Here is a 26,943-nt window from a genome sequence, read left to right as displayed (position 1 = left end):
TACTGCACTTATTTATACATAATTACATTGCTGAAACAGAAAAGAAATACCATTTAGTCTCACATTTTATCAATTCTACTAACGTCAAATATGAGTGTTCTTTCTTTTGTTTAGTTTTTTTCTGTTTTCAATTTAACTGTATGGAGATATTAAAAAAACAAAACCTTTCATATAATGAAAATATGCAAATGAACAAACTTTCAAACTTTCATCAAGTTCTATTCCTTGGACTCCAATAGGGAAAATCACGAGCTGTCAAAGCCACATTGTAAATGTAACAGTTCAATGGTAACAGTTCTTTTATAAAAATTAGAATCCTGTAAATGTAAGTGGCTCCTTGTACTTTGTGACACATGTATGCATATTTTGTAAATGTTTTAAAAGCAATTGTGCTCTATTAATTTTTTGTGCCTCATTCGGGTTGGAGTTTTAAAATAAATACATTTTTAAATTGTGCCTTGTCTTTAAAATCAGAGTTTATAATATGGCTGTTTCTGCTCTATTATATTTGAATAAACATTTAATTTAGAAAAAAAAAAAAAAAACATCTGATGGTATTTACCAAGGTATTAAAGTTGTGGTGAAACAACATTATGCTAAAGACATCAGTGTTGTCATGAAAACTGCAAGTTAAAAAAACTGTTGTCCTGACCATCATTTAACTGATTTTGTGGGGCTGCAGCATTATAAGAGACGTTAATGTTGTTCACACCCCTTCATCAAGGGCATAGTGTGAAACATGAAGTTCTATGTTTGACACAACAGAGTGCACAGCTTTCTTTGTCACACTTCCTGTAAGTGAGGCAAAAATAAAAAGAAAACCTCAACGTTTCGACACAGACAAATAGTCCCTGCTTCGAGTTCCTGCTCGACAGACCAACAAATCCTTCTATCTGGCAAATACTCCACTTTAAATTTAAATTGAGGTGGAATCTGAAGATATTGTTCATTTCTGGTGAGTCACTTTTATTTATTTGAATTTGAGTTTGTAAAAGAGAACTTAACTTTTACGTCTCAGATTCAACAATTCCAACACTTGCTTGATTGCAATACCAAGTATTTTACAGTAGAATGGTTTGTGACAAGAAATGAAAAGGCCTTTGAAAAAGAAAGGAGAAAGTTATTTAATTTGATGTAAATTAAAATGCGTAATTTAACATAATTCCACATATGGACAGTAATCCACAACTTAAGAAATGCTAAACTATAATATATAGTAATAATATATAATACATCTATGTAACTTCACCAAGGTGCTTCATATGAAACCGTAAATACAATTGAAACATATCACTATTAAGGCGCAATTTAAAAATCCACTGACATTTCACAACACAATTGGTTTTTAGACTCAACTTCCGTAAAGCATTTCCTCATCTGAGAGCATTGCTTAATACACTGCGCTGTGCATTGCTAAACAAAAAATGTCCCTTTCTTCTAGCGTGAAAGTGCCCATTTGAAAGGAGACCGAGGAGATAAAAAAATGATCATCTTTCAAAGTCTCGTCTTAATGTGGTTGGTGTCGCTGACAGCGGGCAGCACAGTAACGTTGGGTCAGGATCACACTTTACCTCATTTGACTGCGGAGACATCAAACTGGCAGTTGACAGAGCATGAGGCGTCTACCTTCAAAGCAACATCAGATGTCTCTGACATTTGGAAGCCTTCAGTTGCTGCTGTGAAAGAGCATGAGCCAATGAGTGAAAGTGCCACACCTCCACAACAAAGACCTCAGTTTGCAGCGTCAACAATGAGCACGAACGTCACAGCAAGTCTGAACAATTCAGCATTGATGCTGCGCAACGAATCAACCGAGAGCACAACTGCTGCCACAGAACCTCAATTTGAAGACACAGCGCCACCAACAAACTCGGTGACGAGTCAAACCGGCGATCCATCTTCGGCAGTAACCTGGATGCCAACAAGCCCTGACCAAAATCAAAGCACAGAACAGAATGCTGAGTCCACCGATGATAACCAAACATCTACAAGTCCATCACAGTCCACAGAATTCCTTTCAACTCCGCCCACGCCTACCAAACCTGTTAAAGATGAGTCAACAAGAACAAACCCAAGCGTTACACCTACAGATGACTTACACAGCACTTTGCCTTTTGTCACAAAGAAAATGCCTGTCCGCACCACTCGGGCAAAAAAAGTAAAAGGCCCTCCAAATAGCCATGCAACGATAGTAGCCAGTATAATAGCCGGAGCACTCATAATGATGATAATTGGGTTTATTGCCATCTTTGTTCGAAAACGAAAGTATAAGCAGCAACAGGTATTGACCAAAGATTGGGCCGGCCCATCACCCTTTCTTGAGAATAATGCAGAAAATGGCCATGGGAACCTCTCGTCGTACAACCGGATTTCAGTCTCCAGCTTCCTTCCGCGGAGGCTGTCCAGGAAGTTGTCTCTGCTTCCAGAGGAAGATCAGGAGATGGACGACATCATGCCAGGGACAACTTTTGGAGGTAAACGAGAAGCGTCATCTCTTGCCTCCGAACAGGCTGAAAATAGTCTCGAGGAGAGCAATGGAACTGCTGCTGCTGCGCCAGAAGTCAAAAGCCAAGGGAACGGCACAGGATTCTCTTCCCATGCCTACGAGGCACCGTACACGGATGAAAATTTAGAAGGTGACAGACCTAAATAAAGACAACCCAGAAAACCCGTGGCTCCTTCAGGACAAACTGAAGATTCCTTGGCGTAACTTGGAGTGGGAAACGAACATTTCATTAAAATAATATCATTATGGAAGACTGTGTATGATCTTTAAACCTACGTACACCCTTTAAGCATTTGCTTTCTTTCTTTTTAGCACTAATTTCCACCATCTCTGCAAAAAGTGTCATATCATGTACAGCACTTGTTTCAAATGTTAACAGGATAGTGTACTACATAAAGTTTGAGGTGGTGGACTCTCATGAATACATGTCGTACCATACTTTTGTAGCTTGGCAATGACATCAGTCGTTAGCTTTGCTGGGCTCCTCTTAACTCCGCTGAAACTTCAAGGTTAAATCATGTGACATGGTTTTAAATGGAACAAAGAAATATCCGATTTTTAACTTATTTTGATTTGGTCTGTTTCATAATGACTGATGTGTTTGAGCAAAAATAAAAATCCTTCTCAAAAAAAGTTTATTTTCCAGTACGTTTTCCTGTATCCCGAATCCTGATTATTTCGATATAAACACTAATAATTTAAGCTAAAAGTAAAATGAGACCTGCCAATGCCAATAACTGATTTTGTAGCAACCATTTTCTAATCCAAAAAGCATGTTTTTTGTGACAGCAGCTAAAAATGACTTGTGTTGAAGCAAATGCAGTGTTCTAAATAATAGTCCCACAAAGACCAACTTTAACAGAGCAGAGAAAGAAGAAGCAGTAATGAAGTAATGAATTAAGCACATGAAGCAGTTTTTTTCACCCACAAGGAAAGAAAGTTCTGAATTACACATGAAAATTGTCAAAACTGAGAGAACAGTTTGATTGATTTTAGTTAAAAAAACAAAAAAAAAACATGATCAGTAAATGACTTCAAATAAAAGTTAAATTTAGTATAATGCGGTAAACAGAAAATAATTATTCACTGTTTTGTGGGTGACCTTTCAGGCATTACACATCTCATCCATTGTTCTTTTGTTTTATAACTCTGCACACGTATTCTATGGCTTCTAAACGCACACGCAACATATTAACACGCACGCACGCACGCACGCACACACCAGTCTCTTGTCTGCCTCATCAGCAGCAGTCAGACTGCTCCTTGCTGCAATTCTCTCTCATCTCCCCAGCTCCCACCCTCCTTCCCCCGCCCCTCCTTGCACCCCTCTCTGTTCCCTGACACCTCCATCTGGAGCCTGCAGAGCAGCGAGTCGGACAGGAACTGGGGGGCTACGGTGGAGCAGGCAGCGTATCTCAAGTGAAGCCGGGACGGCCAGGAAAGAGGCATTAAAGACCCAAACTCCGTTTTTTACAAGCAATCAAGCGGCCAAGGAGAGAGGGACAAACAGCCCAACGGGGTGGAGGAGGCAGAAATGACAAATCGACACTAGAAAGAATGAGGTGAGTCGCTTAAAAATGGAGGGACAAGGGAGAGCGGACGTCCCGCACACAGCTAATAAACAGCGCAATGAGCCATTTCGCCTTGGAGATGCAGTAAACTGCAGGGTATAAAGGTTCAGCCCGGTCTCTCCGCTACCGGGCACATTTCTCCTTTTAGTATTCCATCGAGACACTGCAAAAAGGGGACACGGTTTGGTGACATGAGGCAGGAGATCTCAGCTGCCACGAAGCGTTAAAAGAAAAAGATGCCGTGGAGAAATTTCTCGAATGCAACCAACGGGTGTGTGCCCATCCACCAGTACTCGTCTCTGAAACAGTATCGTATATTAATGAATCAAGTCTTGCTGCAGTCCCACTGGCAGAGTCCCAAATCAGATGGAAATGACTACGGTCTTTTATACATTTTATATATAGACCCTTAGTGTATATATGTATATATGTGTGTGTGTGTGTGTGTGTATATATATATATATATATACACACACACATGTATATATGTATACGTACGCATACATACATACATACATTCACATACATATATATATATATATATATATACACACACACACACACACACACACACACATATATGTATCTATATATGTATCTATATATATATATATATAGATACATATATACACACACACATATATATGTATCTATATATGTATATATATATATATATATATATAGATACATATATACACACACACACACACACATATATATATATACACATACATACATACATATATATATAAAGGTGTGTGTGGTGTTTTGTTTTTTTCTATTGCACAAACAAGTTAACTCTGACACAACCCTGGTACTGTAGAGCCCTGACCATGCCTGGCTGCTCTGCCTGCCTGCTCTGCCTCAACGTCCTGCTACTGTGTGGGATGCAGGGAGGCTGGGTGTTGTCAGTCTGCCCCTCTGTGTGCTCCTGCAGCCGCGGACATCGCGTAGTGGACTGCTCATCGCGTGGCCTTACCAAGTTGCCGCCTGGCCTGCAGCACAACATACGCTTTCTCAACCTCTCCTTCAACAGGTGAGGACGGCCAGCGATTAGCTTTTTACTTAACAACTGAGTGTACGAGAATGATACTTTGTCGATACTACATCAAAATGGGCATCAGCGCCGGAAGTCACCTTAAGAAAAAAACAAATCACGATTACCTGCCGCCAATTCTGATTTGGGCTGTTGATTTTTCGCTGACAAGTTCATAACATGTCCAGTTCAGTGGGGGTGAGCAGTAGCTGCTCACCAAAGAAGGGGTGCTTTAAAGGTACAAAGGTATTATAAAGGTTTCAAGGTAGATTGTAGCAGTCATAAACTCACCTTCCCTCTCCCAAGCTTGCCAGTGATCTACAGTGGCCTGTGCATACAAACCTGGATACTTTGTCCACCTTCTTCCTCATTAGTTTATTTGAGGAAGCAAGCGTTCGCCAGAAATATGAAACACGCACAGACTTGACCTTTAAGCATTGAATAATCCCCTTCTCGTAGTTGGAGCATGTACACCAACAAAGTCACCTATGACCCAATGGCGGTAATATTGCATGAGGATTCTGAGTGGCAAAGAGCTCTGGTGCTCATCTGGGATCCGTAGGACCGTAGTTACACTCATAACTTTCTGTTTACTAAATCAATTTACACTTTTATTGTTGCTTTCGCATGGCAGCATGGCTTGTGATATGAATTAGCTGTAGCTGCAGTTGTAGCTATTCTCTCTATAGTTCAGTACTGTTGCAGTTATAACAGATTTTTCACAACAACTTTTTTGGCCAACAGTTTGCAGACTCTGGATAACCAGCTCAGCCACTATGCCCACCTGAGGACCCTTGATCTGTCCTACAACCGCCTGGATGGCCTGCCCTCGTCACTGCCACGCTCCCTCTGGGACCTGCGGGTGGCGGGGAACCACATCCGCTCGTTGGACAAAAATGACACGGCCTACCACTGGAACCTGCAGGCACTGGACCTGTCGGCCAACGAGTTGGAAAGGGTGGTCTTCATCAACAATACCCTGCCAAGCCTGCGGGCCCTCAACCTGAGCCACAACCACTTCTGGACTGTTCCCACCAACATGCCGCACAATTTGGAGACCGTGGACCTGTCGCACAACTACCTGACCCAAATCCTGCCTGGCTCGCTGGCTCGGCTGCCCAGGCTGGCTCAGTTCTACCTGCACGCCAATCGTTTCGCCAGTCTACCTGGCGGAATCTTTGACAAGCTAGCTGCTTTGGACACTATGACTCTCGGGGATAATCCATGGGCATGCGAGGACGAGGACAGCATGGCGAGGCTCCTGACGTGGGCCCAGCAGACCCGGGCGACCGTTGCAGGATGCCCCTGCTACACAAGGCCCGTCTGCGGAGACGCCGACTTGGCGGCAACATTGTCGGGAAGGGAGTTTGACACGCTGTCGTTGACCGAGCCGCCAGCCTGGGTCCACAGCCGGTTCCAAAGTCCTGGAGGCCAGTCGCCTGCCAGAACTGCTGATGCCACGTCTACTTACCGTCAGGTGATACCGGCGCTCTTTGAGGCCGGCTCACGTCAGGACAAGAGAGGGGTGAGCGATCCTGGTGTGTCTTTTTGGGCTTCGACCACGAGTGTCGACGGATTGTCCGCGCACACAAGCACAACAGCAAGTCCGCGGCCCTCGACCACCAAGACCAAAGTGAATCACCAGTGGAACAGCGGCCCCAGACTGACTGATGCTAAGATTCAAACTATCGCTTCAACTTTGTTTGTCATGGCGACAGTTGTCAATACCTTCTGACCAGAGCACCCCCGCTGACACGTTTAGATCGTGAACACACTTATTTCCTTGAGAAAAAAAAGCTGTTAGATTGTGAACACACTTATTTCCTTGAGAAAAAAAAGCTGTTAAGACTGTTACTGCCTCCTAGCAACGTCACGCACACAAACGCTTTTAACGTATGGGGCGCAAGGTGCTCAAAACATGTGACGATCATAGTGTAATGCTTGCACGCTCGCAGCCTGCTATGTCCCTATAACTTACGTCATAATAGTGATGTTTGTTCTGCATTTGGTTGAGATCACACACACACAATTCTGCTGGGAAATGTTAAAATAAAAGATGCCAATAAAGGGCTTGTGAAATGACATGGAATTAGGGTTATTTCTGCATGCAGGTAGATGTACAGACGCATCCCATTAGCTTGATCTGAGGGGCCTTTTTACAACGCTGTTGTAATATTAACTACAAGTGCCTTCTATATATATATATGTATATATATATATATATATATACACATATATATATATATATATGTACATATATATATGTACACATATATATGTGTGTGTGTGTGTGTGTGTGTGTGTGCGCGTGTGTGTGTGTGTGTGTGTAGTATATGCAGATAGCCAATTAGAGGGCTTGAAGGCTCAACATGGTCTCACCTGTTAGGTGAAAAGACAATATTACTCAAAACCATAGCAAATCGAACATCCTATATTTTTTAAGATTCATAAAAACAAAGGGTTTTAAGTAAGATGATGATTTGTATATTGAACTACAGGTGCCTGACATTTTTTTTTTATTGTTTGGTCATCTGTTCACTTTAAGGACTTCACAATTGTGCTGGGAACAGATTTTATTTTTCTTATTATTCTTATTATTATCTTAAGAAATAAGGAAAATGTAGTTTGAGTGCACCCAACTATCTCAATAACATTAAAGCGAGAAGGAGCGTTGATGGGGCTGAGCCTGCTCGTTGTGACCGCCCCCCACCCAAAATCCGCCAACGCCCACAACGCACCCCGACAACTGCCAACCCCTCATGGTGCCTCCCGACCCCTCCAGAATCCTGCAAACGCCTGCCAATGCCTGCCGACCTCTACTGACTGCTGCCATCCCCTGACGACGCCCTCTTCAACACCCGCCTACGTCCCTGACAAATGTCAACGCCTGCCATCTCCTTGTGACGCCCCCTCCAGCCCATTCAGACGCCTGGTGACCCCTTCAGACGTTGACCTCGACATGCTAGAGGTGGCATTGTTGGGCCTATCGAGTTAATTGTTCATAATCATAAATTTAATACCTGAATGAAATATGTGTGTGAAATTTGGAGCAAGTTTTGGGGGTCAAATGTGTGCAGGAATTTGCTTATGACATCCTTTCCTGTAGGTGGTGCTATGGAGCACCTAGAGTTGTCCTTTTTGCATTTAAAAAAAATGTTCAACGGTCCTGACGTGCTTGCCGAATTTCTTCAAAAGGATTAAAAGGTTAAAGGGGTCAAAATAGGGGTTAAATGTGAGCAAAAATTTGATTATGACATTTTTGGATCATCAAATTATTTTAATTGGACACCACTCATCACGACTGCCTCCCCCCCACATACCGCAAAAAAACAAACAATAAAAAATAAATAAATAAACCTCTTTTCTCGATTTTTTTTTTCTTATTTGATTTATTTGTTTTTGGCTCTGCAGGTGGTGGCATTGATTTAAGTTGGACATAACGGACCTCACCCCGCTCCTTTCTCTCATCGCCCCCTTTCTCTACTCTTGCCTCTCCCCCTGCGGTAGACGTGTGAATTATCGCGTGTGTGTGAGTGGCCCTTTCCCCCTCGCAGCTGCAGGCTGAGATACAGTAGAGTGCAGAGCAGTCAAAGACAGTCAGATACTTAGATAACAAACTAATGTTACTATCTTATTTCTGTCTCAAAAACAGAAAAAAACATATTGTTGGCGTGCTGAGGAACTGGGGATGCTGAAAATGTATTCTTTAAGCCATCAGAACCACAGCATTTTCATAAGCGGTGAGGAAAGGCAGAGTAGTCCCACTTCTGTCATTGTTCTTTCTGATATTAGAGTGTTCAAATAAGTGGAAATAGCTCACATCCTGTTTGTCAAAATAAAAAAAAATAGATTGTATAAGATGTAGTGGTGGATGACACGAACGCATAGGTTTCTGTAAGTGTGTGACGCTCGTAGAGGGCGCTATTGCGGCCTTAGTGGAGAAACCATAGAAAAAGTTGATGATATTTTTTTGCACATACCTTCAAAAAAGCTTTTATTGTCAGGGATAGGGAATTTGCCTGAGAGTATGAGATGTAGGTAGACCACAAGCACGAGTGGGTTTTGGTTCCACAATGTTTGGACGTTTGTACTGGGGTTGAGAATTTCTTAGTGTGGGTATTGACTGTTGACTGTAGGTGGCGCTATGGAGCACCTACAGCTGTCATTGTTGCATCCAAAAAAAAAATGTCACCGGTCCCCACGAATTTACTCGAATTGAATTGAATCGGGTTAAAAATTGGGGCGAAAGACGCGTAATGGGTTTTTCGCCCATGCAAAAGAGGTGGTTCGAAGCATGTTCGAGCCCCGTTGTTCGTCGGGCTCAGGCCCAACAATACAAAATAAAGAACCTGAATGAGAACCAGTCAAGATAACGTTTGTTTTTGAACACTTGGTGCTTTTAGAGCAACAGTAACCAAAGCGCAAAGTAGGAACCTGCATTTGTCAGACAACTTTTTTTCACGTAGTTGATTGTAAATGCGCATAGCACTGGACAATATTATATCTTGCAAGACCCATGACACAGACAGCGATGTCATGACACCCCTTAGTGGTTGGTAAATTGCATGGTGTTGATTCCAGGCTGCGGCAACATTCACAAAGGTAGCTTAAGTGCTCTTTGTTACTGATAATATGGATAACCTTTGCCTCTCTGTAAATTGAATTCTGTTTGTGTGTATGTGGTTCAGAATTTTGGACACAGAGCAAAATTTCCAAGCTCACCAGTGTGCTATCCATCAGTGGAGACCGTTGCAACTGGTTTCCTTCAGTCCTTATAGTCGAGCACAGTTTGATGGTGCTAGGCTAGCACAAGTCAATGGTTTCTGCTAGCCTGCCAATAAAACCAACCTTACCCCTTCTGCAGTATGCTAAGGTAAATTGGAAAATTGGAAATTAGGTCCCATGGCCAAAATTTTGCACCCCACTTTTCACTTTCACTCGTAATTCTATTCCAGTTGTAACTTGTACTTCTGGGTCTTACCTGCGGGCGACGTAGTAGAACACTGGATTGCCAGTTTTGGATGTTCCTGCTTGGTAAAAGATGTTGAGGGTCTTCAAGGCTTTGAACTCTTCTTTTTCATGGACCTGGTGCCTGCGCAACAAATCCGAGGGGAATTTTACACATTTGCAATACTTTGCCAGTTCTTTTACGAGCGGTCCATAATCCTACCTGGTCATGAACTCTTCAAACTTGGAACTTGTCAGGTTGAGGCTGGACCAGTGGGTGTCAGCCACAGGTTTGTGTTCAGGGGGTCCAAGGTAGGCCAGCAGGGTGGCCATCTTGTCAAATGGCCGTCTGCCAACAGCCTTGTGGTCTCTGCAATAAAGACGGAGCACGTCTTTAAACACTATGTTTAGCTTTGAGATTATACAATCAAACAGAAGAGCTAAGCCTGATCAACTAACACACTCAAATCTGTCAGGGGTGGTGGGAGTCACCTGAGATGCCACAATATGTGACCTAGACAATAAAGTTGCAACGTCAGGTGTTTGGGTACGATTAGAACTAGGGATGTAACGATTACCGGTAAATGATAAATGGCAGTAAAGAAGTCGGACGGTTAGTTACACTGTTTCAAATTTTAATTATTATTAAAACCGCGTTTGATTACCGCGGTTTGAAAAACTACTGCTCTTTGCTCAGAAAAGTAGCAGCGGTCCCTCAGACACAGGCGCACATGCGCAGTATACAATCTTTGTTTATAAATGGGGTGGAAGGAAGTTCAGCGGACAAGATTTTTTCGCCGTCAAAAAAGACAAAGTCCGAAGTCTGGGCGTATTTTGCCTATTACAAGGACGCTGAGGAGAAATTGGTCGTCAATAAAGTAAACTGAGGTTTTAAGTGTTACCTAATGTTACGACTGTAAAATTACAACATATTGGTGCGATTAGCAAGTGTGTCTGCAGGTCTCTGCACACTGCACATACAGCAGCAAAGTGTTTAGGTACAGTCACTGCTACTTATTTATTGCCGATGCTGCTTCAGAAGTGGGGCAGATGCACAATAATTCTGTTCGAGATTTATGTTCGGTCCGTTTCTGCTCCGGTGTACACTAGCTCCGGATGCCAGTGTTGCGTCAAAATCTGTTTACCAGTCGATATGTTTCCCCCCTCACTTTAACTGCACCCAACCTCATCCCTACCTCCAACCAGTCATCCTTAAAGTTGCTTTACCTGACTCCATGTTATATATCCATGCTAAAGAAATAAAAAAAACCTAGAGGAACTGCTGTTCTTGAATTTGTGTTTTCAAAATGAAACTTGGCTAAATTATTTCAGTGTGTGCAGTGTTTTTTTTGTTGTTGTTGTTTTGTTTGGTTTTTTTTTTAGCATTTTGAGCATGTTTCAACAATAGCGTGATAATAATGATAATCATGATAATTTTGGTCACAATAATCGCAATGTGACATTTCTATACCGTTACATCTCTACTTAGTACTAAGATGTAATGTGTTATGCAAATCTTTTCTCCTTTGTCCAAATCAGCCCTAGCTGATGGTGAACATCGAGCATCATCCAGTATAGGGTTAGTCAATTATAATCTACAGAGGTCCATGTGCAGGTATACGACAACATTGTGTTTCAAGAGATGCATTTTATTTAGCTTTACATTTCAATTAATATATTTTTGTTCACAGGGCACTTTAAGTGTGAAGCAAAGTAACATTTTATATTAACTAAAAACATAATATATAAAATAAATAATGAAGCAAGCTTTCAAATTCCAAGATATATATATATATATATATATATATATATATATATATATATATATATATATATATATATGTGTATATATGTATATGTACATATATATATATATATATATATATGTACATATATACATATATATACATACATATATATATATACATATATGTACATATATACATATATATACATACATATATATACATATACATATATATACATATATACATATATATACATATATACGTACATATATACATATATATACGTACATAGATACGTATATATACATATATATACGTACATATATACATATATATACGTACATATATACATATATATACATATATATACGTATATATATACATATATATATACATATATATATACATATATATATACGTACATATATATATATACATATATATATATATATATATATACGTATATATATATATATATATATATATATATATATATATATATATATATATATATATATATACATATATATATTATATATATATATATATACACACACACACACACACACACACACACACACACACACACACATATATATACACACACACTTTTCCAAGTATGGTTAGGCCAGCAGAGAAGGCCGAGGTGGCCCTGACGGCCCGCCACTGATATATACATATCAAATGTGTATGGCTCAACCCACAATTTCCAGCACTACATCAAATTAAGCCTGCGTAGGGCCCCAGACTGTGGTCCACAATTTAGTATATGAGTGGAATAAAGAGTCGGTCATTTAAAACATTGCAAAACTTAAGCCAAGTCTGTTATGGAATTTATGAAGAATCTAGAGACTAAAATGCAGACACTCTCATGGCATCCACATACCTGTTACTAGAGAGATACTGGCCGATCCTCTCCTGATTATTCCAGAGCAGTCGGTGCAGGGCCAGTACATTGCCATCACTGATAAAAGACAGACTATGATTGACGGAGTCACTTGGTGGGGAGTCAGAAGCAATGTCCAAGAAAAACCTGCAGCAGAGGAAAGAGTACACATTGAGGCAACAGACAAAAGATGCAGTGCAGTGAAACAGCTCTGCCCATGAAATGCTGACTGACTTAAAAAGCGAGAACATATTTAAAAATTATTAAAAAAAAAAAAAAAGAAAAAGAAAAAGGTGAGTGCAGCATTTCCACGTTTCTTGATGCTTCGTAGAATGTTGGTAATGTCATGAGATGTGACTACCTCAATTTTGTTCTTGGTGGTCAGCTAACACTAGCCATATGCACATAGCTGGAGTATTATAAGTATGATGACGCCTGTCATATTCACTGTGTGCACGGTCAAGTGCGCTAAATGTTTTGGGCAGCTGAGAGAATTTAGCAAACTTGATTTGGTAAAACACTTTGCACATTAGCTCTGATTCAAAAAGATCAAGCATAAATATCAAAACTTTGGATCAAAAATTTAGGAAATTGTTTAAAGTATGCAGTCTCTGGAATTTTGCTAAAGCGATTTTCTTCTTAATACGCATTAAAAGTCTTCACACCAAGGGGCAGGGACAGACCGAGGACAGAGAAGGAAGAGAATGTGCAGAAGGTGACAGATTTCAGTGGTAGTTTTAAGGTGCGCATCGAGTGTTGTACCTTCTGGCTGAATCAAAGTTGCTCTTCACAAAGTCATTGAATGGCCTCATGTGCTCCTCTTTTGTAAACAAGACGTGATTTGCAATGCTCTGGAGAATCTGAAAAGAGACACATTATGTGCACCAAGGAAATTGCAATAATGATAATAAAAAAAAAAGAGCATAGGTCTGTCAGTGTTTTGTTATATGAGGTGAGGATTTCAACGTATCTCGTTAAATTACTTAAGGGCTACAAATGGTTAAATCTGTGGGTGCATGATGAATGACTCTTATGTCAGGTCAAGCCAAAAGCAGGGTTGGAAAGCATTTGCTTGTCTGACGAATACAATAAAAACCTGTGTCCATGTTCTTTGTAATACTTAGCAGACAAGAACAGAGCAAAAAAGTGATCCTCAAACACGGGAGAAAGTGAGGAAACACAAGTCTACAAATCTATTGGCCTCGCTGTGTAGAAAGATTTAGCTTCCTACTTAATGTGCAAGCTTTTGGTTTACGAAGCACTCGTTGGTGAATAAACTAGGTTACAATGTGGTCCGAAAAAACAACAGTGTAAACAGGTTGCTTCCGAGAAAAAACACAAAGAGTAGCTGGTAGGGATTTTTACTCGATATTTTTAACATTTGAGGCAGATGTCGCTCATATCTCTTCAGTGTGCAACAAGACGTTTCACACAACTTTGACCATTTGATCCAATTGTCAGCCTAGAACGTTTGCACCCAAAAAAAACCAAACACCTCACTTCACATTAGAATTAATTAATTTTAATTTATTTTTGTTTCCACTTACCAGAAAACAAAGAAATTCAAATTTCTGTCATTTTAGGCTACCAATTCTGATATACAGGCGATTATGTATGTGTGTGTGTGTGTGTGTTAAGTAAATAATAAACAATTTAAGCAAAACATTCCAAACTCCCTTTTGCTGTTTGTTTTTTTCCAAACCCTTGCCTCAGGTTTAGTTCAACATTCAATATTTAGACTTTATTACAACCATTTTCACCCTTTTACTCTGAAAGTGTTGGCAACAGACAGACTTTTGTGTCTCTGGTATTAAGACTATATAAGGATGTAATTTCCTGTATCATTATACACACTGAAGAAGGAAGACCTAGTCGAAAAAATGTGTTTGTTCCTGAACACCTGCCAGTGAGATTGTTATTAAAAAAAAAAAAAAAAAAAGTTTGAGATGGACACTTTTCACACATTCATCCACCCTTTTACCTTTGACATGAGCTTGAGGCCTCGCTCTATCCTGGGCAGGGGTTTCTTGTCTAAGATGCCAGCCTCGTAGGGGGACACAATGGCTGGGTTAACAAAACGCAGGAACATGGCGCTACCCACGGCACCGATGCTGTTCTGTGGGAAGCGCTGACTCACCACCTGAGTGCAGGAGATGAGGATGGAGGAGGAGGCAGCAGGGCAAGATGGGAGGGTGGTGGGGTGACGGAGGGGGCAGGGGAGGGGGCGGGGGGGTAACAAAGAGTGGGGGTAGGAAGGTGGTAGGGTGTAGGGGGGTGAAGAGAAGAACACAGTTTGAGCAGACGGTCTGGTCCTAGCGAAGGGGGGAGAAAATATTGAATGTGGATCCCTCCCACCCCCCTTTTTTTCAAGCATATTTAAGAACAAAAGGGGGGAGGAATGATGGCAACCAAATATACACAAGTCGTCAGGTGTAAGAGAGCAGAGTGAGGTGAGCCGATACCAACAAACTGGTGAGCGATGTCAGGCTTGGGAGGAGCAAGATGGGGGGCGGGGGGGGTTCAATTCTGGGCGGTAACTACAGGGGAAAAAAGGTCTTAACACAGTTACAGCCCAGGATAAGAGAGAGAAGATGAGCGAGACAAAAAAGACCCAACCAACTCCTCTCTGTTGGTGAAGAATGACAACTGCAAGTCACCACAGAAAACCAATAAGAAAAAGCAAAAGAAACAAAAAGGGCAGGCTGTGTTCACGTGAAGCAGCGGATGATCACACAAAACAGTCAAGACTTTGACTCAACAGAGTCTGAGACGCTGTAAGGGTTTTGGCCTTGTCAAAGTCCATAAACTGACCTGTTTTGATGGATTTGATTACTACAGGTGCTCTTCCTTTGATGTACATATGTTGTGTTTGTAAACTAAAATAAATAAGGTATTTTGCTGGCCGCTGACCTGTGCATTGTTTCCAAAGTTTTCCCACCAGGCACGAGACAATTACAGTTGCCAAATCAATGTTTTGGCAACAAGTCTGGAAAATATTCTATTTATAAACACAAAATTAATGCAAAATGTTTATGACAAATGTTGCCATTCCTATGCTGACCAAATGAAAGTATCAACAGTTAACTGTTATGATGATAGTTACAACTGTTAGGTACACTTTTATCATAATACAGTTCTATTTGGGAATAAATCTTGAAAGAAAAGGTCCCAAAACACATCTCTTATATTTACATTTATCCCAGAGTCCAGTGGAATAGCATTGCACCATTATTTGCCCTTACTTGCAAGGCAGCAAATGAAATAAGGAAGAACTTCTCTCATTACGGGTGTGAGTCTGCATCTGTGTGTGCGTGTGTCGTTACAGAGACACACGCAGAGACAACACATGGTGCTAAAAACTTGCAAGACAAAGTTAATGACTATTAGTCACATGTATTGTGAAGGCATTATGAAAAAAGGGCTGGGGCCTAACTTTCTCAATTATGAGAGAGTGCCACCTACTGGCTGTTTATTGCATCAGTAAACGGTGATGCACTGTTCTCGCAAAAATGTATCACATTTGATGGATAATATTATAAAGTGATAAAACATTTTTGCTCGGCTGGATACTAGCGCATTATTGACGCATGATCAGGTCAAATGTTCAGCATTCGGTGACTACTGCGGTCCCCGAGATTATTTTTGAGGCTCAGCTAAGAGCTTCTCTCAGAGGAGTAGCGAGAGCCTCGAAATAGAAGCACTAAGCCACAATGTGCCCGTTTTGAAAATACACCGTCAATGTCAAGTGTGCAGAGTAATCCCCAACACTGCCTCATGCCGTCTTCGAAAGGATGGGAAGGGATAGGAGACTACAGTCACTTTTACTGTATACTACACTTAATGCCACCTCCGAGACAAAGAGTAGCCACAAGTAACAATGACAGAAAATCATCTCACCAAGGCCAAATAACCTGTTGGTGATTGCCTCTACTTAATCAACATGCTGTCAATTAAAAAAACAAAACAAAAGAAAACAAAAAAACAGAAATGCAGAATTCGTAAAGGGGTGATTCAGAAGTTAGCCAGTGTGCCATTAATCTAATTTGTCAGAAATGCAAGAATTTTTTTTGGTTTTGTTCTGGTTACTTGTGGAACAAGCTGAGTGGAAAAGTAAACAGAGAAGACTTTGATGTCACTTCAGCTGGTGGTTGAGGTAATATAAGTTCGCTGGTGCTGTCGCCTTCTACCAACTACAGGAAGTATAGCTACATTTCTGCTGCGATACTATTCTTCAAAATATGATGCGATGCAGGGTTAGTTTTATTTCTAACATCATTCTATGAACACAGACATTTTTAGCAATAGTCTGGCGTTACAATGTATTTGACTTGGGTTTACTGTAGAGTGAGTGAGATAGTTTTTGTTGGCAGGCTAGTAGAAAGCATTGACTTGTGCTGGCTTAGCACCAGCCAACTCTGCTCAACTAGAAGGACTGGATGCGATGTAATGAAACAGTCTTCACTGCTACATAGCTAACTTGAAAATGAGGTCCTATGTTCAAAATTCTGAACCACCCCTTGAAATTAAAAGATCTCGCTTTTCATATGTGGGAAGACAAAGAGATCACACAGCTGAGGAACCCTGCTCATCACAGAGACAGTTCATCAGAATATTTCATCTGGGAGGGTTGATGTCATATAGCCACGTCAGACACATTGAAACAGGTGTCTGTGTGCGCATGTGCATGAAAAACTTTTTCGGGAGACACGTTTAAAGTGCAGATGAAATGTTCTGAGAAATTGTCTCCGCAGGTCCAAGCAGAGAATCCATAAATAAAAAGCGAAAGAGAGAATGCCACAGTTTTCTGGGAACTGTTAATTGAAAACACATCAAATGGCACCGATATTAGTAGAATGATTTCAAGAGAGGGTTATACATAGAGTTGAGCATGGAGAAAGGAATAAAAGACTTCCAGAGAAAGACCAAATCAAACCAACTGTTTAAAAATGAAGAAATAAAAATAATCAAATGAACAAAATGCAAAAAAAGGGTATTTTTTGCTTCAAGGGGTAGAGTGTCTGAGTGTAAGTGGATTCTCCAAACTTACTGCTTTTTTGTTTTCCTTTTTTTCTTTAACTGTTGCTTTATTCAGTAGAGAGTGGCAAGTAGCCTACAGAACAGAGATGAGCACAATCATGGTCACAGCACTAGCTACACACACAAACACACACAGGTAGCAGAACCCTAACCCACAGAGGGGTACACACACACATTTAATCTAAAAAAAATAAAATAAAAACACACACACACACACAAAAGAAGAACTCAAAAGCTGCAGTGAGAGAAGGGTTCATTATTGCTCAAGTGACTTTCAAGCGTGTCAATGCATGCTCTGACTTCAGCAGACAGCATTAGTGTGAAAAAAGAAAGTGTGTGTGTGTGTGTGTGTGTGTGTGTGTGTGTACAACTAAAAAAAACATTACAAAATGGAGAAGAGGATGATTAAATAAAGTATGTTGGTCAAATGGAGGATTTGGAAAGAGAAAAAAAGCTGCGGTGATATAAATCAGATTGAGGCAGTTGCAGAGTGCAGAAGGTGATGTGCAGAGTCTGTCCTCCACAAAAGAACAAGAGGTGCAGCAAGAGCAGCAGGAAGTCACATCATTTTCAGGTTCTAGAAATTATTCGTTTTTCCATTGAATTTAGTCAAGTGAGGTAGTTTGGGCAAAGAGTGCACGTCAGGTGCGTTTCCATCAACTGGACTGGTGCAGGTAAACTAGGGGCACCTTATAAGTCAGTGCATCAGAAACAGGACCAGCCGAGAGGCAAACTAGTGGTTGACCGACAAGGACAACATATGGCTTTTGGACAATAAAACTAAAGAAAAATACTCTTCTTTGCTAAGTACCCATTACAAAAAAAAAAATGCAGCAGATCCAGTTTTATTGCTAATGTGACTACAACAATAACAGCTACAGCCCATTACTCATTTTCGCTAAGTCAAAGATTACTCTGAGGTGTGCCAGAACTGTCAATTGTCTAGAGCAAAAAAAGAAGGAAAACCACAAGCAAAAAACAAAAACAAACAAACAAACAAAAAACCTCAATAGAGCACACAAGCTCTGCGGTGAAAGAGGGAGCATTTATGAAATGTACCGCCATTTCCATACATTTCTTTTCCAAGCAAACTTTCAAACTGTATATTGAAAAACTGCTCTTCACCAGAAGAACTGTCTGATGAAAATTCAGATGCTCGAAACATTACACCACAGGGTGACAGTTTAAGTAGTAGTACTTCCTGAGGAGTGGATTTTATGTTGTGATGTGTGAAAAAAAAAGTAAAATCTGTGTCTCAAATACATTTTTCTTTTTAAAGAATTAAATTTCTGGTGTTGAAATAGTTTGAGATATTAACCTAGAAAAGCAGACTACTTTTTCTGTGTGTGTGTGTGTGTGTGTGTGTGTTCTTTTATATGTATTTCGCACATGTTTCTTTTTTGCAACTAAAACGGCCTTTTGCTGTTGCTTTTAAAATAGCTGTATTTGTGGCTTTTTTTTAAGGCCATGACACATTTTTTTTTACATTGAAAAAAATCCCATGGCACACCACCAACCAAAAATATTATCAAACGACACTATAGCCTAATAACGACAGTGCAGTCTCTTCACTTATTTCTACTCACTCAGTGTGAAACCTGGGAAACCTGTTTAGATGCACACAAAGCTGATATCCTGGGAGGGATAGAGGGAGGGAAACATGCTTACATTATTTTGTAAAGCACAGTCACTCCACAATGGAATGTTATTATTTTTCTTAGACCTACAGTATATTAAGTGGAGTTGGGTAATTTTTCACAGCACACCTGACAGGATCTCAAGGTACACTAGTGTGCCGTGGCACAGTGGTTGAAAAACACTGCAGTAAAGGCCCCTCTGCTCCTGAACGAAGCACCTCAGTTTTTGTGCTCCAGCAAAAGCGCTGATTACAAGCCCATATTTTCAGGCAGAGTGCAGGTTCCCTGAAAGTCCTGGTTGCAAATTAGGCGCTATCCTACAACCTGGCCCTCAAACTGCAACAAAGTAGTAAGTAGAAAGAGGGCACCAGAGGTTGTGGGTCCTTAAAATAATATAAACAAGATACCTTTGCCCTCTATAATTACAAGAGGGGCTCAAAGTGGTGGCTTCCTGAGATCAATGTGACTGGCAAACTATTGCTTGGGTCACGTTTGTTACCTCAACGCTTGTTGATGCTAGTCATGATGGTAACAGCATCCGTTGGAAAAATATTGTACAACAGTATATAGTGTTACCGGAAGTTGATCAAACCTCAAAGTAGGTATCTAAATATATAGAAGTACTTGCACTAAATATTCATGCAGGTTTTTCTTTCCTGATGTGGGTATACTTTATTTTGACTGCTTATGAATAAACTGTCATAACGGTAAAAGCTACAAAACCCCATGCTTAAGTTATCTAATAATGTCAAAGCTTGTGTTGTGTGTTCCCTGGTGTAACAATAAAAATAAAAAAAATAAAAAAAAATAAAAAAACATATAGGTATTGATGTTTTCTGCAAAAAAGAAAAAAGAAAAAGAAAAAAAATGGATGTTGACAAGTTAAGTAAAGCAGTGGGCTGATGTTGGTGCTATAGAGAGCAGCGATTTGAAAAGCATTGGGACACCTTAACTGTGGAGAGCGCAGGAGCTTGAAATGTGACACACACAGGAGAGCAGAGAGGCTGAGTGAGCAGCTTGGGGGTTGGGGGAGGGGCATGGGTGACTCTGGAGGGGGAGCGAGGGAAGGGGGAGGGGGGTGTTGCAGCAGCGTACCTGGTAGAGACAGTGGCAAACGCTGCGCAGCTGCGGTGGGAACTCGCTGGAGGAGCCAACGATGGCCTGGAAGAAGCGCTCGGTGATCTGCCGAAGGTTCTTCTGGTTCTCCTCCAGGTTCTCGCCTTGTTCCAACCTGGTGAAACCAACAAGGCGCTCCCGTCATGAAAGCGTTCACTTCTGACGCCCCCTAGGGACCACAATCCTTTGCACAATGCTTGACATTACACATGAAGACACATGAAGTAAATACTGTATTTTCCGGACTATAAGCCGCTACTTTTTTCCCCGCGCTTTGAACCATGCGGCTTATGCAAAGGTGCGGCTTTTCTGTGGATTTTACTTCACCTGCCAGGGGGCGCTTTAGCAGGAAGTGCAAAAAAACGAGACAAGCAGCGACACGGAGAGCAACACTCAGTGCGTTTACATGCAGAGCTTAATCGGACTAAGCAATAATTCGGTTTTCTCGTCCAATCGGAGTTCTCACCTTCTCCCCGTATACATGCAGCTGAGAAATTTGAATTATTGACGGGAACATGTCCTCCTCCCAACACTAGGGGGTGGAGTGAGTCTTTTCAGGTGGTCAGCTGCGTTCGGTTGACATATTAAATCTATTATGATATGGAACGATAGTTCATAATGTACGTGTTACTTGCTTTGCAGATAAGGTGCACCCTATTTCTTGTGCTCCTGGTTATTTTAAAAGGGAGACAAGAACGTTGTTTGCTGTTGGAGGGCTACAACAACACAATGTCTTCGATGCTACGCTTTGTGCCGTCGCTACGGACCCGAAACTCTCGTTCTTGTTGGATGCGGGTTCGGAGCAGACTGGTGGGAGAGTTTGTGTACAGGTTTTTGCAAAGGAACGGTGTCTTCAGTTATACACACGCTCATTAAAGTGCCGACCGTGGAGGAAGCCCGTGCCGCTGCCCGCCGTTTCCAGCAGAATAACAGCAAAATTACCAAAATAAAAACAAATCGGAAAAACATCTCTTTGGTGTGCTTTTATTTATAAAGTTAAAATTCTTCTAACTTACAAAAAATGTGAACGAAAAGGTAGAAATATAAATACGAACGAATACGTATTTGTTCAGGGGTGCGTAAAGCCGGAGCCCTGCATTTGCTGTGCTACCCTTTTAAAAAAGGTCTCCGTTGCGCGTTATTTTAATATGTCCATCTCTTTTAGAAGAGAAAGCATCGCCCCGGTCTCATCCTCTCTCCAAATGTCAACATTCTTATTCGCGTTTGCCAGGTTGTTTTGCGCCGTCTGTTTTGTTAGACGATGCAGTTCTGCAGGCATGAGTCACGAGAGGGAGGCGTGGCGCGTGCGCACTCGCATTGTCCAGTTAATAGTCCGATTAAGGTGTTAACATGCACGTGAATTCTCCAATCATAATCGGACTAAGGCAATAATTCAAATTTCTAATTTCTCTAGTGCCATGTAAACGCACTGACGGACATAGCCACAGAAAAGGTATGTGACGAAGCTCTTCTGAGGCTGTTCAACTCCGACACTGAAGAAAGTGACTTCCGCGGTTTCAGTGCGCAGGAGGAAGATGAACAGTGACAGGTGGTTTCTGGGTTCAGTGTTCATGAAGCCACTTTAATGGTTCCAGTGTGCATGAAGAAAAAGTGACAGCGGTTCGACGTGTGTTCAGAGGGTTCAGTGCGCAACTTCTCTGTTTTGGTCGATCAGCACTTTTACTGCTGGGTTACCGGCACCGTTCGGAAACCAATCAGTTCAGTTACGTAAATCAACAAGTAAGAAATCTTTCTGTGTACCGGTAAATCTATCTGTCTAATCTTTATCCATCTATCTATCCAATATATATCTCATTTCACAACATAGATATCGGCGGCTTGTAGCCCGGTGCCGCTTATATATGTACATAGTGGGTGAGGCTTATATTGAGGTGCGCTCTATAGTCCGGAAAATACGGTACTCAAAACTACTTTCAGTTAAAGGTCCAGTGTGTCATATTTGGGTTGATTTATGATTTTCTATGTTGGTAAAAGCTTAACATACTGCGCAGAAATACTTTCATAAAAGTGTGTAATCACAGTACAATAAAAGTAATTTGGTTCAAATAAAACAAGGTCGGCAACCTTCACCATCAAAAGAGCCATCTTGCCCAATCGGTCATCAAATAACATTCACCTCGAGCCAGAGAGCATTACACTGTCTCTCTAAGAGGGTGACAGAGACCTGAGGCTGTGGGGACCTTTGCAACTGTCTCTTTCTTGGCGTGAGTTCGGGGAGAAAGCCAATGCTCATGTAATTTGACAGCAATAAAAAATAATGTATTCCGTTGGAAAGTACCGTAATTTCCGGACTATAAAGCGCACCTGAATATAAGCCGCACCAGCTAAATTTAGGGGGGAAACCAAATGCGTACATATACAAGCCGCACTGGACTATAAGCCGCAGGTGTTTCGTCAGGAAACGGGTCCGCGGAGCAGATCGGTTCGGCGGCTGCGAGCCTGCGACTCTGGACTCGCACCGCGGATCCTGTTTGCGGGGTCCCGCTGGTCACCTCGGTTAATTGGTATTGAGTCAGACCAGAACTTGAGGCAGCGACGCACCGGAGCTCACAAAGACAGAGCGCACAGACAAGAGAACATACAGACGAGAGCGCGAGCGCACCGTGCTCAGAAACATTATTTGATTGACTTGTTCTGTGTTCACCCTTTTCTTGTGATATAGAAATGATCAGTATTTCTCTATTGCCTTCTTTGACAGCCAGATCGACTGCCTTTAAATGAACCCTTTAGGCGCCATGGTCGCAAAATTGCGACAAGCGTCATTGCTGAATTAAAGCGGCAAGTGGTGATAAAAGGTTGTTTCCACTTTACACCAGGAGATGGCAGACACCTGTGGCTTCAATCTGAGCAGCATTTGTGGGGGGGGTTTACGTTCCGATTTTGGAGTATAAATAGAGAGAAAGCCTCAGTCGAGGAGACGAGGAAGTGGTTGTAGTGGGAGCGGAGAGAGAAAGGCAGCAAATTTCACAGAGAATACATTGCCGAGAGGTTTGTTCGTCGACTTCATCAAGTAATGTCTGACTCGGATAACGAAGAGGAATATTCGCACTCTGACGATGATGTTCAGTCATCCAGTGAGAGCGAGTCTGCCGGTGCGTCTTTAGTTCCGAACTGCCTGTCTCACTCTTCCCCGAGCCCACCCAAAAATCCATAGGTTGAGAAGGTCCCCTAGTGGCCGTTAACTGTAAAAACCCATAGATTAGCCGCACCGTTGTATAAGCCGCAGGGTTCAAAGCACGGGAAAAAAGTAGCGGTTTATAGTCCGGAAATTAAGGTAAACATCCAGTGATTGACGTTTGCGCCAACGTTACAATATCTGACGATCTAGGTCGCAAAATTCGTCAGGGTTACCAGATCACAATTTGCACTTTTGACTCATCTGGTGCCGCGTTTCTGGGAGTTTTTGCGCCTGTATATATTACATATATTGGAGACGGTTTCGTGTAATCTCTCTCTCTGTTTTTGTTATGCTTTTCTTAACACGCTAGGTTTTAACAGGGCCATAAAAATGGCAAAAATATATTTCCATGTAATTAGATTGTTGTTGTTTTTCAACGCTAAGGGGAGCCACTGCAGAGGTGCAGAAGAGCCGCATGCGGCTCTCGAGCCCCAAGTTGCCGAAATAAACCAACGAAGAAGAAAGTGGATGAGGTATGCCGGTTTGGGTGCGCAGGTCACAGTAGCTCACTGGCAAGCTCAGGAGGGGGAGGGAGAGTGAAACTTAAACTTTATAAACTGTGATGTCACAAAAACATAATTAGAGTGGGTAGCAAAATAATGGAAGAGACAAAAAAAAAAAAAGGCTTCAAATTTTTTGGTTAACTGGATGCTCTATTTCAATGTTTCTGCACCTGAGGCACCAATAGATAAGTGTCCTGTACTTGTGGAAAGATGTAAACGCCGAGGAGCTGCATCTCACCGGGTAGGATCCACTTCGAAGCTGATGTTGTCAGGGGTGATGATGACGCCCCTCAACAACGGCTCCAACAGCTTCTGCAGGTACGCTGCCCCGTAAACCTGGAATTAAAAGACGCGACCCAGTCAATGACTTTATTGCGAGAAGTTAAGTCCAAGAGTTTACGATCATTCCATGACCAGAGGTTGTGTCACCAAAATATTTCTTTTGAATGACGTTTGTTTTATTTCCCGTGCGGCTACCGCACCAGGCTGAGCAGGTCATCCACGAACTGGAAGGTCAGGGGTCAATTCCCAAATATATCAACATGTATCTTTGGGCAAGATACTTACTCCTCCAAAACAGAAGCAATTTTAGTCTGCACCACACATTAGGTCCAGTCATTCTCCATCACAAACATCACCTTCTCTGGCAAGAACATCCCTCTCTCATCCACAGTCACAAACTTTGGCGTGAAAATCGGCCCTCATCTGACATTTGAGACCCACATTAAACACCTGTGCAAGAATGCCTGTTACCATCTCAGAAACGTCGCCAAACTCCAACCCACACTCTGTCAGTTGTATGCTGAACAACTTGTCCATGCCTCTGTGTCCTCAAGAATGGACTACTACAATGTACTTCTCACCGGGATGCCTAGCAAGAATCTCCAGAGGCTCCACTTGTAGCTGTGTCTTGTGTTGTACCAACTAACCCTAACCCTAACCCTTTTTTATGTTTGTTGTGCTTATTTATGTTGTTGTTTTTAATGTTTTTACTGGAGCACTTTGAGATTAGTTTCAAATGTAAAAAAAGTGCACTACAAATAAAATGTATTATTTTTTTTTTTTTTATTATTATTACAACTAACCGGTCCTGATAACAGTATGAATGAACTATACACTGTCAATGCAGGCTATGTTCTATGTGTAAAGGTATCTCAAGCAACTGATAAAGGAGCTTGGCTGTTGTTATTGTGCTGGAAAACCCATTTAATTTCTGCAGCAGATATGGTAGAATGGGAAAGCGTTGCATTTATATTAGTTTGCTAAGGGTGAAATACTGAATTAATACATTTCTATGGTTATTTTACGCAAAAAATAAAGAATAAATCATGACATCCTGATCGCTAATTATTAATTCATCGAAACAGACTCTCACTCTCCATCCATCCAAATAAAGGGTAATCACAAAGTGATGCAAAGTCTTTCTGTGACAAAAGTCCTTCTCGGTTCCACTTACCTTGAAACAGAAAGTCATTATTTTGCTGGCTAGACTGTTTCCCCTGAAGAGTGTCTGCATGGAGTCGGCCAGTTCCACTTCTTTGGAGAACATGTTCCACAGTAGCTGGTACAGCAGGTGGCGGGAGTCGAACAGGGTCACCAGGACTCGAGCTAGTTCGTCCTGTAAACGGAGCAAACACTGATCACCAGAGAAAAGTGCCAATATTCAACTCATTTTGAACAGTAATTGTGCAAAATGTATGTTCGGCGTCCTGATTAGCTAAAGGACTGTACTTTACTACACCATTGTCAATCAATGTCCTCCGTGCAGTGTCTCCTGTACAGTACAGAATGCGATCGGCTGGCCGGTTTTACATAAATGTTCATGTTTGTCTTGGCGCTGAGACAAAGAGGCACCGTCAAAGAGGAACTATGAAATACGCGCAAGTTACTGGTAATAATTTCTTATGTCTCAAACCTCGTAGATTGATCATTAAAATTAAATTTGCTAAAAATGTTTGGGCTTGAAAACAGGTTTTGATCTTTGGTTTCATTTACTAATATTGTACTTATTTTTTTAAATTGCGAAAGTTTGAACTTTGAGAGTGTTTAAATAAGAGAGAACTCTAAGAAAATGTTAATGCCTGTCTGAGGAAAGTGTATAACATTGCGTGGTTAGGGGTTTTACGGCTTAAAACATGTATAATAATTGTAAAAAAAATAAAATAAAGCTGATTACTTTGCGTATTTCGTCTATTGCGGGTTATTGTTAGAACGTATCCTCCGCAATAAACGAGGGACCACTGTACAGCAGTCACACATAAGCAACAGAGGAGGCACAACCTTCCCAGACTCAGAGCGGACACTCTACCACGAGGCCAATGACCTGAGGAAATTGCGTTGACGTCATTGATAACACTGATGCAAAGAACATGTTGACGCAAAAAAAAACGTGCGTCAATCAAAACAATTCGATCAAAACAATGATGGCATATCGAAACACACTAGTACGACTTGCCTCTCTAAACTACGCAAAAAGTTGTGGACATGCATAGTTTTATTTATTGCGTTTAAAAATCTGTGAAAAATATATTTAAGGGGCATGAGATGTGTATCAACTTTGTTCACCTTCCTTCCCAAAGTGTACATGGCGATTTAGAGCAATAAAGATGTATTTAAATGTTAAGAATGTATGTTTTTTCACCGCGATAATATGAAATTATCATGCATAAATTGCTATATTGATCAAATATACTGGTTGGGGTTAGGGATAAGGTTGGGTGCACATTATCAACGGGTGAACAGATTCCGACATAACAC

At 41.3% G+C, this 26,943-nt stretch overlaps 2 protein-coding genes and 1 long non-coding RNA gene across 6 annotated transcripts in view; 2 read left to right on the top strand and 1 right to left on the bottom strand.

Moving 5' to 3' along the window:
• The window catches only part of nf1a (neurofibromin 1a), a 98,708-nt gene that overhangs the window by 33,621 nt on the left and 38,144 nt on the right, over positions 1-26,943 (bottom strand). For 3 of the 4 annotated variants that reach the window (XM_076035784.1, XM_076035785.1, XM_076035786.1), the window contains exons 27-35: positions 25,643-25,804; positions 24,425-24,522; positions 20,464-20,599; positions 17,742-17,804; positions 14,676-14,834; positions 13,457-13,554; positions 12,695-12,841; positions 10,284-10,430; positions 10,095-10,205 (exon numbers count right to left, since the gene is read on the bottom strand). In XM_076035784.1, coding sequence (XP_075891899.1) covers positions 10,095-10,205; positions 10,284-10,430; positions 12,695-12,841; positions 13,457-13,554; positions 14,676-14,834; positions 17,742-17,804; positions 20,464-20,599; positions 24,425-24,522; positions 25,643-25,804 — 1,121 coding nt within the window. The remainder of the gene's footprint in view (positions 1-10,094; positions 10,206-10,283; positions 10,431-12,694; positions 12,842-13,456; positions 13,555-14,675; positions 14,835-17,741; positions 17,805-20,463; positions 20,600-24,424; positions 24,523-25,642; positions 25,805-26,943) is intronic. The other variant, XM_076035787.1, reaches the window with a different exon arrangement.
• On the top strand, positions 775-2,145 carry LOC142895071 (uncharacterized). Its single transcript, XR_012928154.1, has 2 exons — positions 775-955; positions 1,442-2,145. It is a non-coding gene; the product is annotated as an uncharacterized LOC142895071 (long non-coding RNA).
• On the top strand, positions 3,671-7,236 carry LOC142895068 (oligodendrocyte-myelin glycoprotein-like). The gene is made up of 3 exons (XM_076035832.1): positions 3,671-4,068; positions 4,901-5,113; positions 5,858-7,236. The coding sequence occupies exons 1-3, from the start codon at positions 4,064-4,066 to the stop codon at positions 6,846-6,848; spliced, it is 1,209 nt and encodes a 402-aa protein (XP_075891947.1). The 5' UTR covers positions 3,671-4,063; the 3' UTR covers positions 6,849-7,236.

The sequence above is a fragment of the Nelusetta ayraudi genome, unplaced genomic scaffold, assembly GCF_046127955.1.
Source record: "Nelusetta ayraudi isolate G7.1 ecotype Tasmania unplaced genomic scaffold, CSIRO-AGI_Nayr_v1 ptg000048l, whole genome shotgun sequence".
In the NCBI taxonomy this organism is placed as follows: Eukaryota; Metazoa; Chordata; class Actinopteri; order Tetraodontiformes; family Monacanthidae; genus Nelusetta; species Nelusetta ayraudi.
Note: the sequence above shows the minus strand (reverse complement) of the source record. Positions and strands in the feature narration are given on the sequence as shown.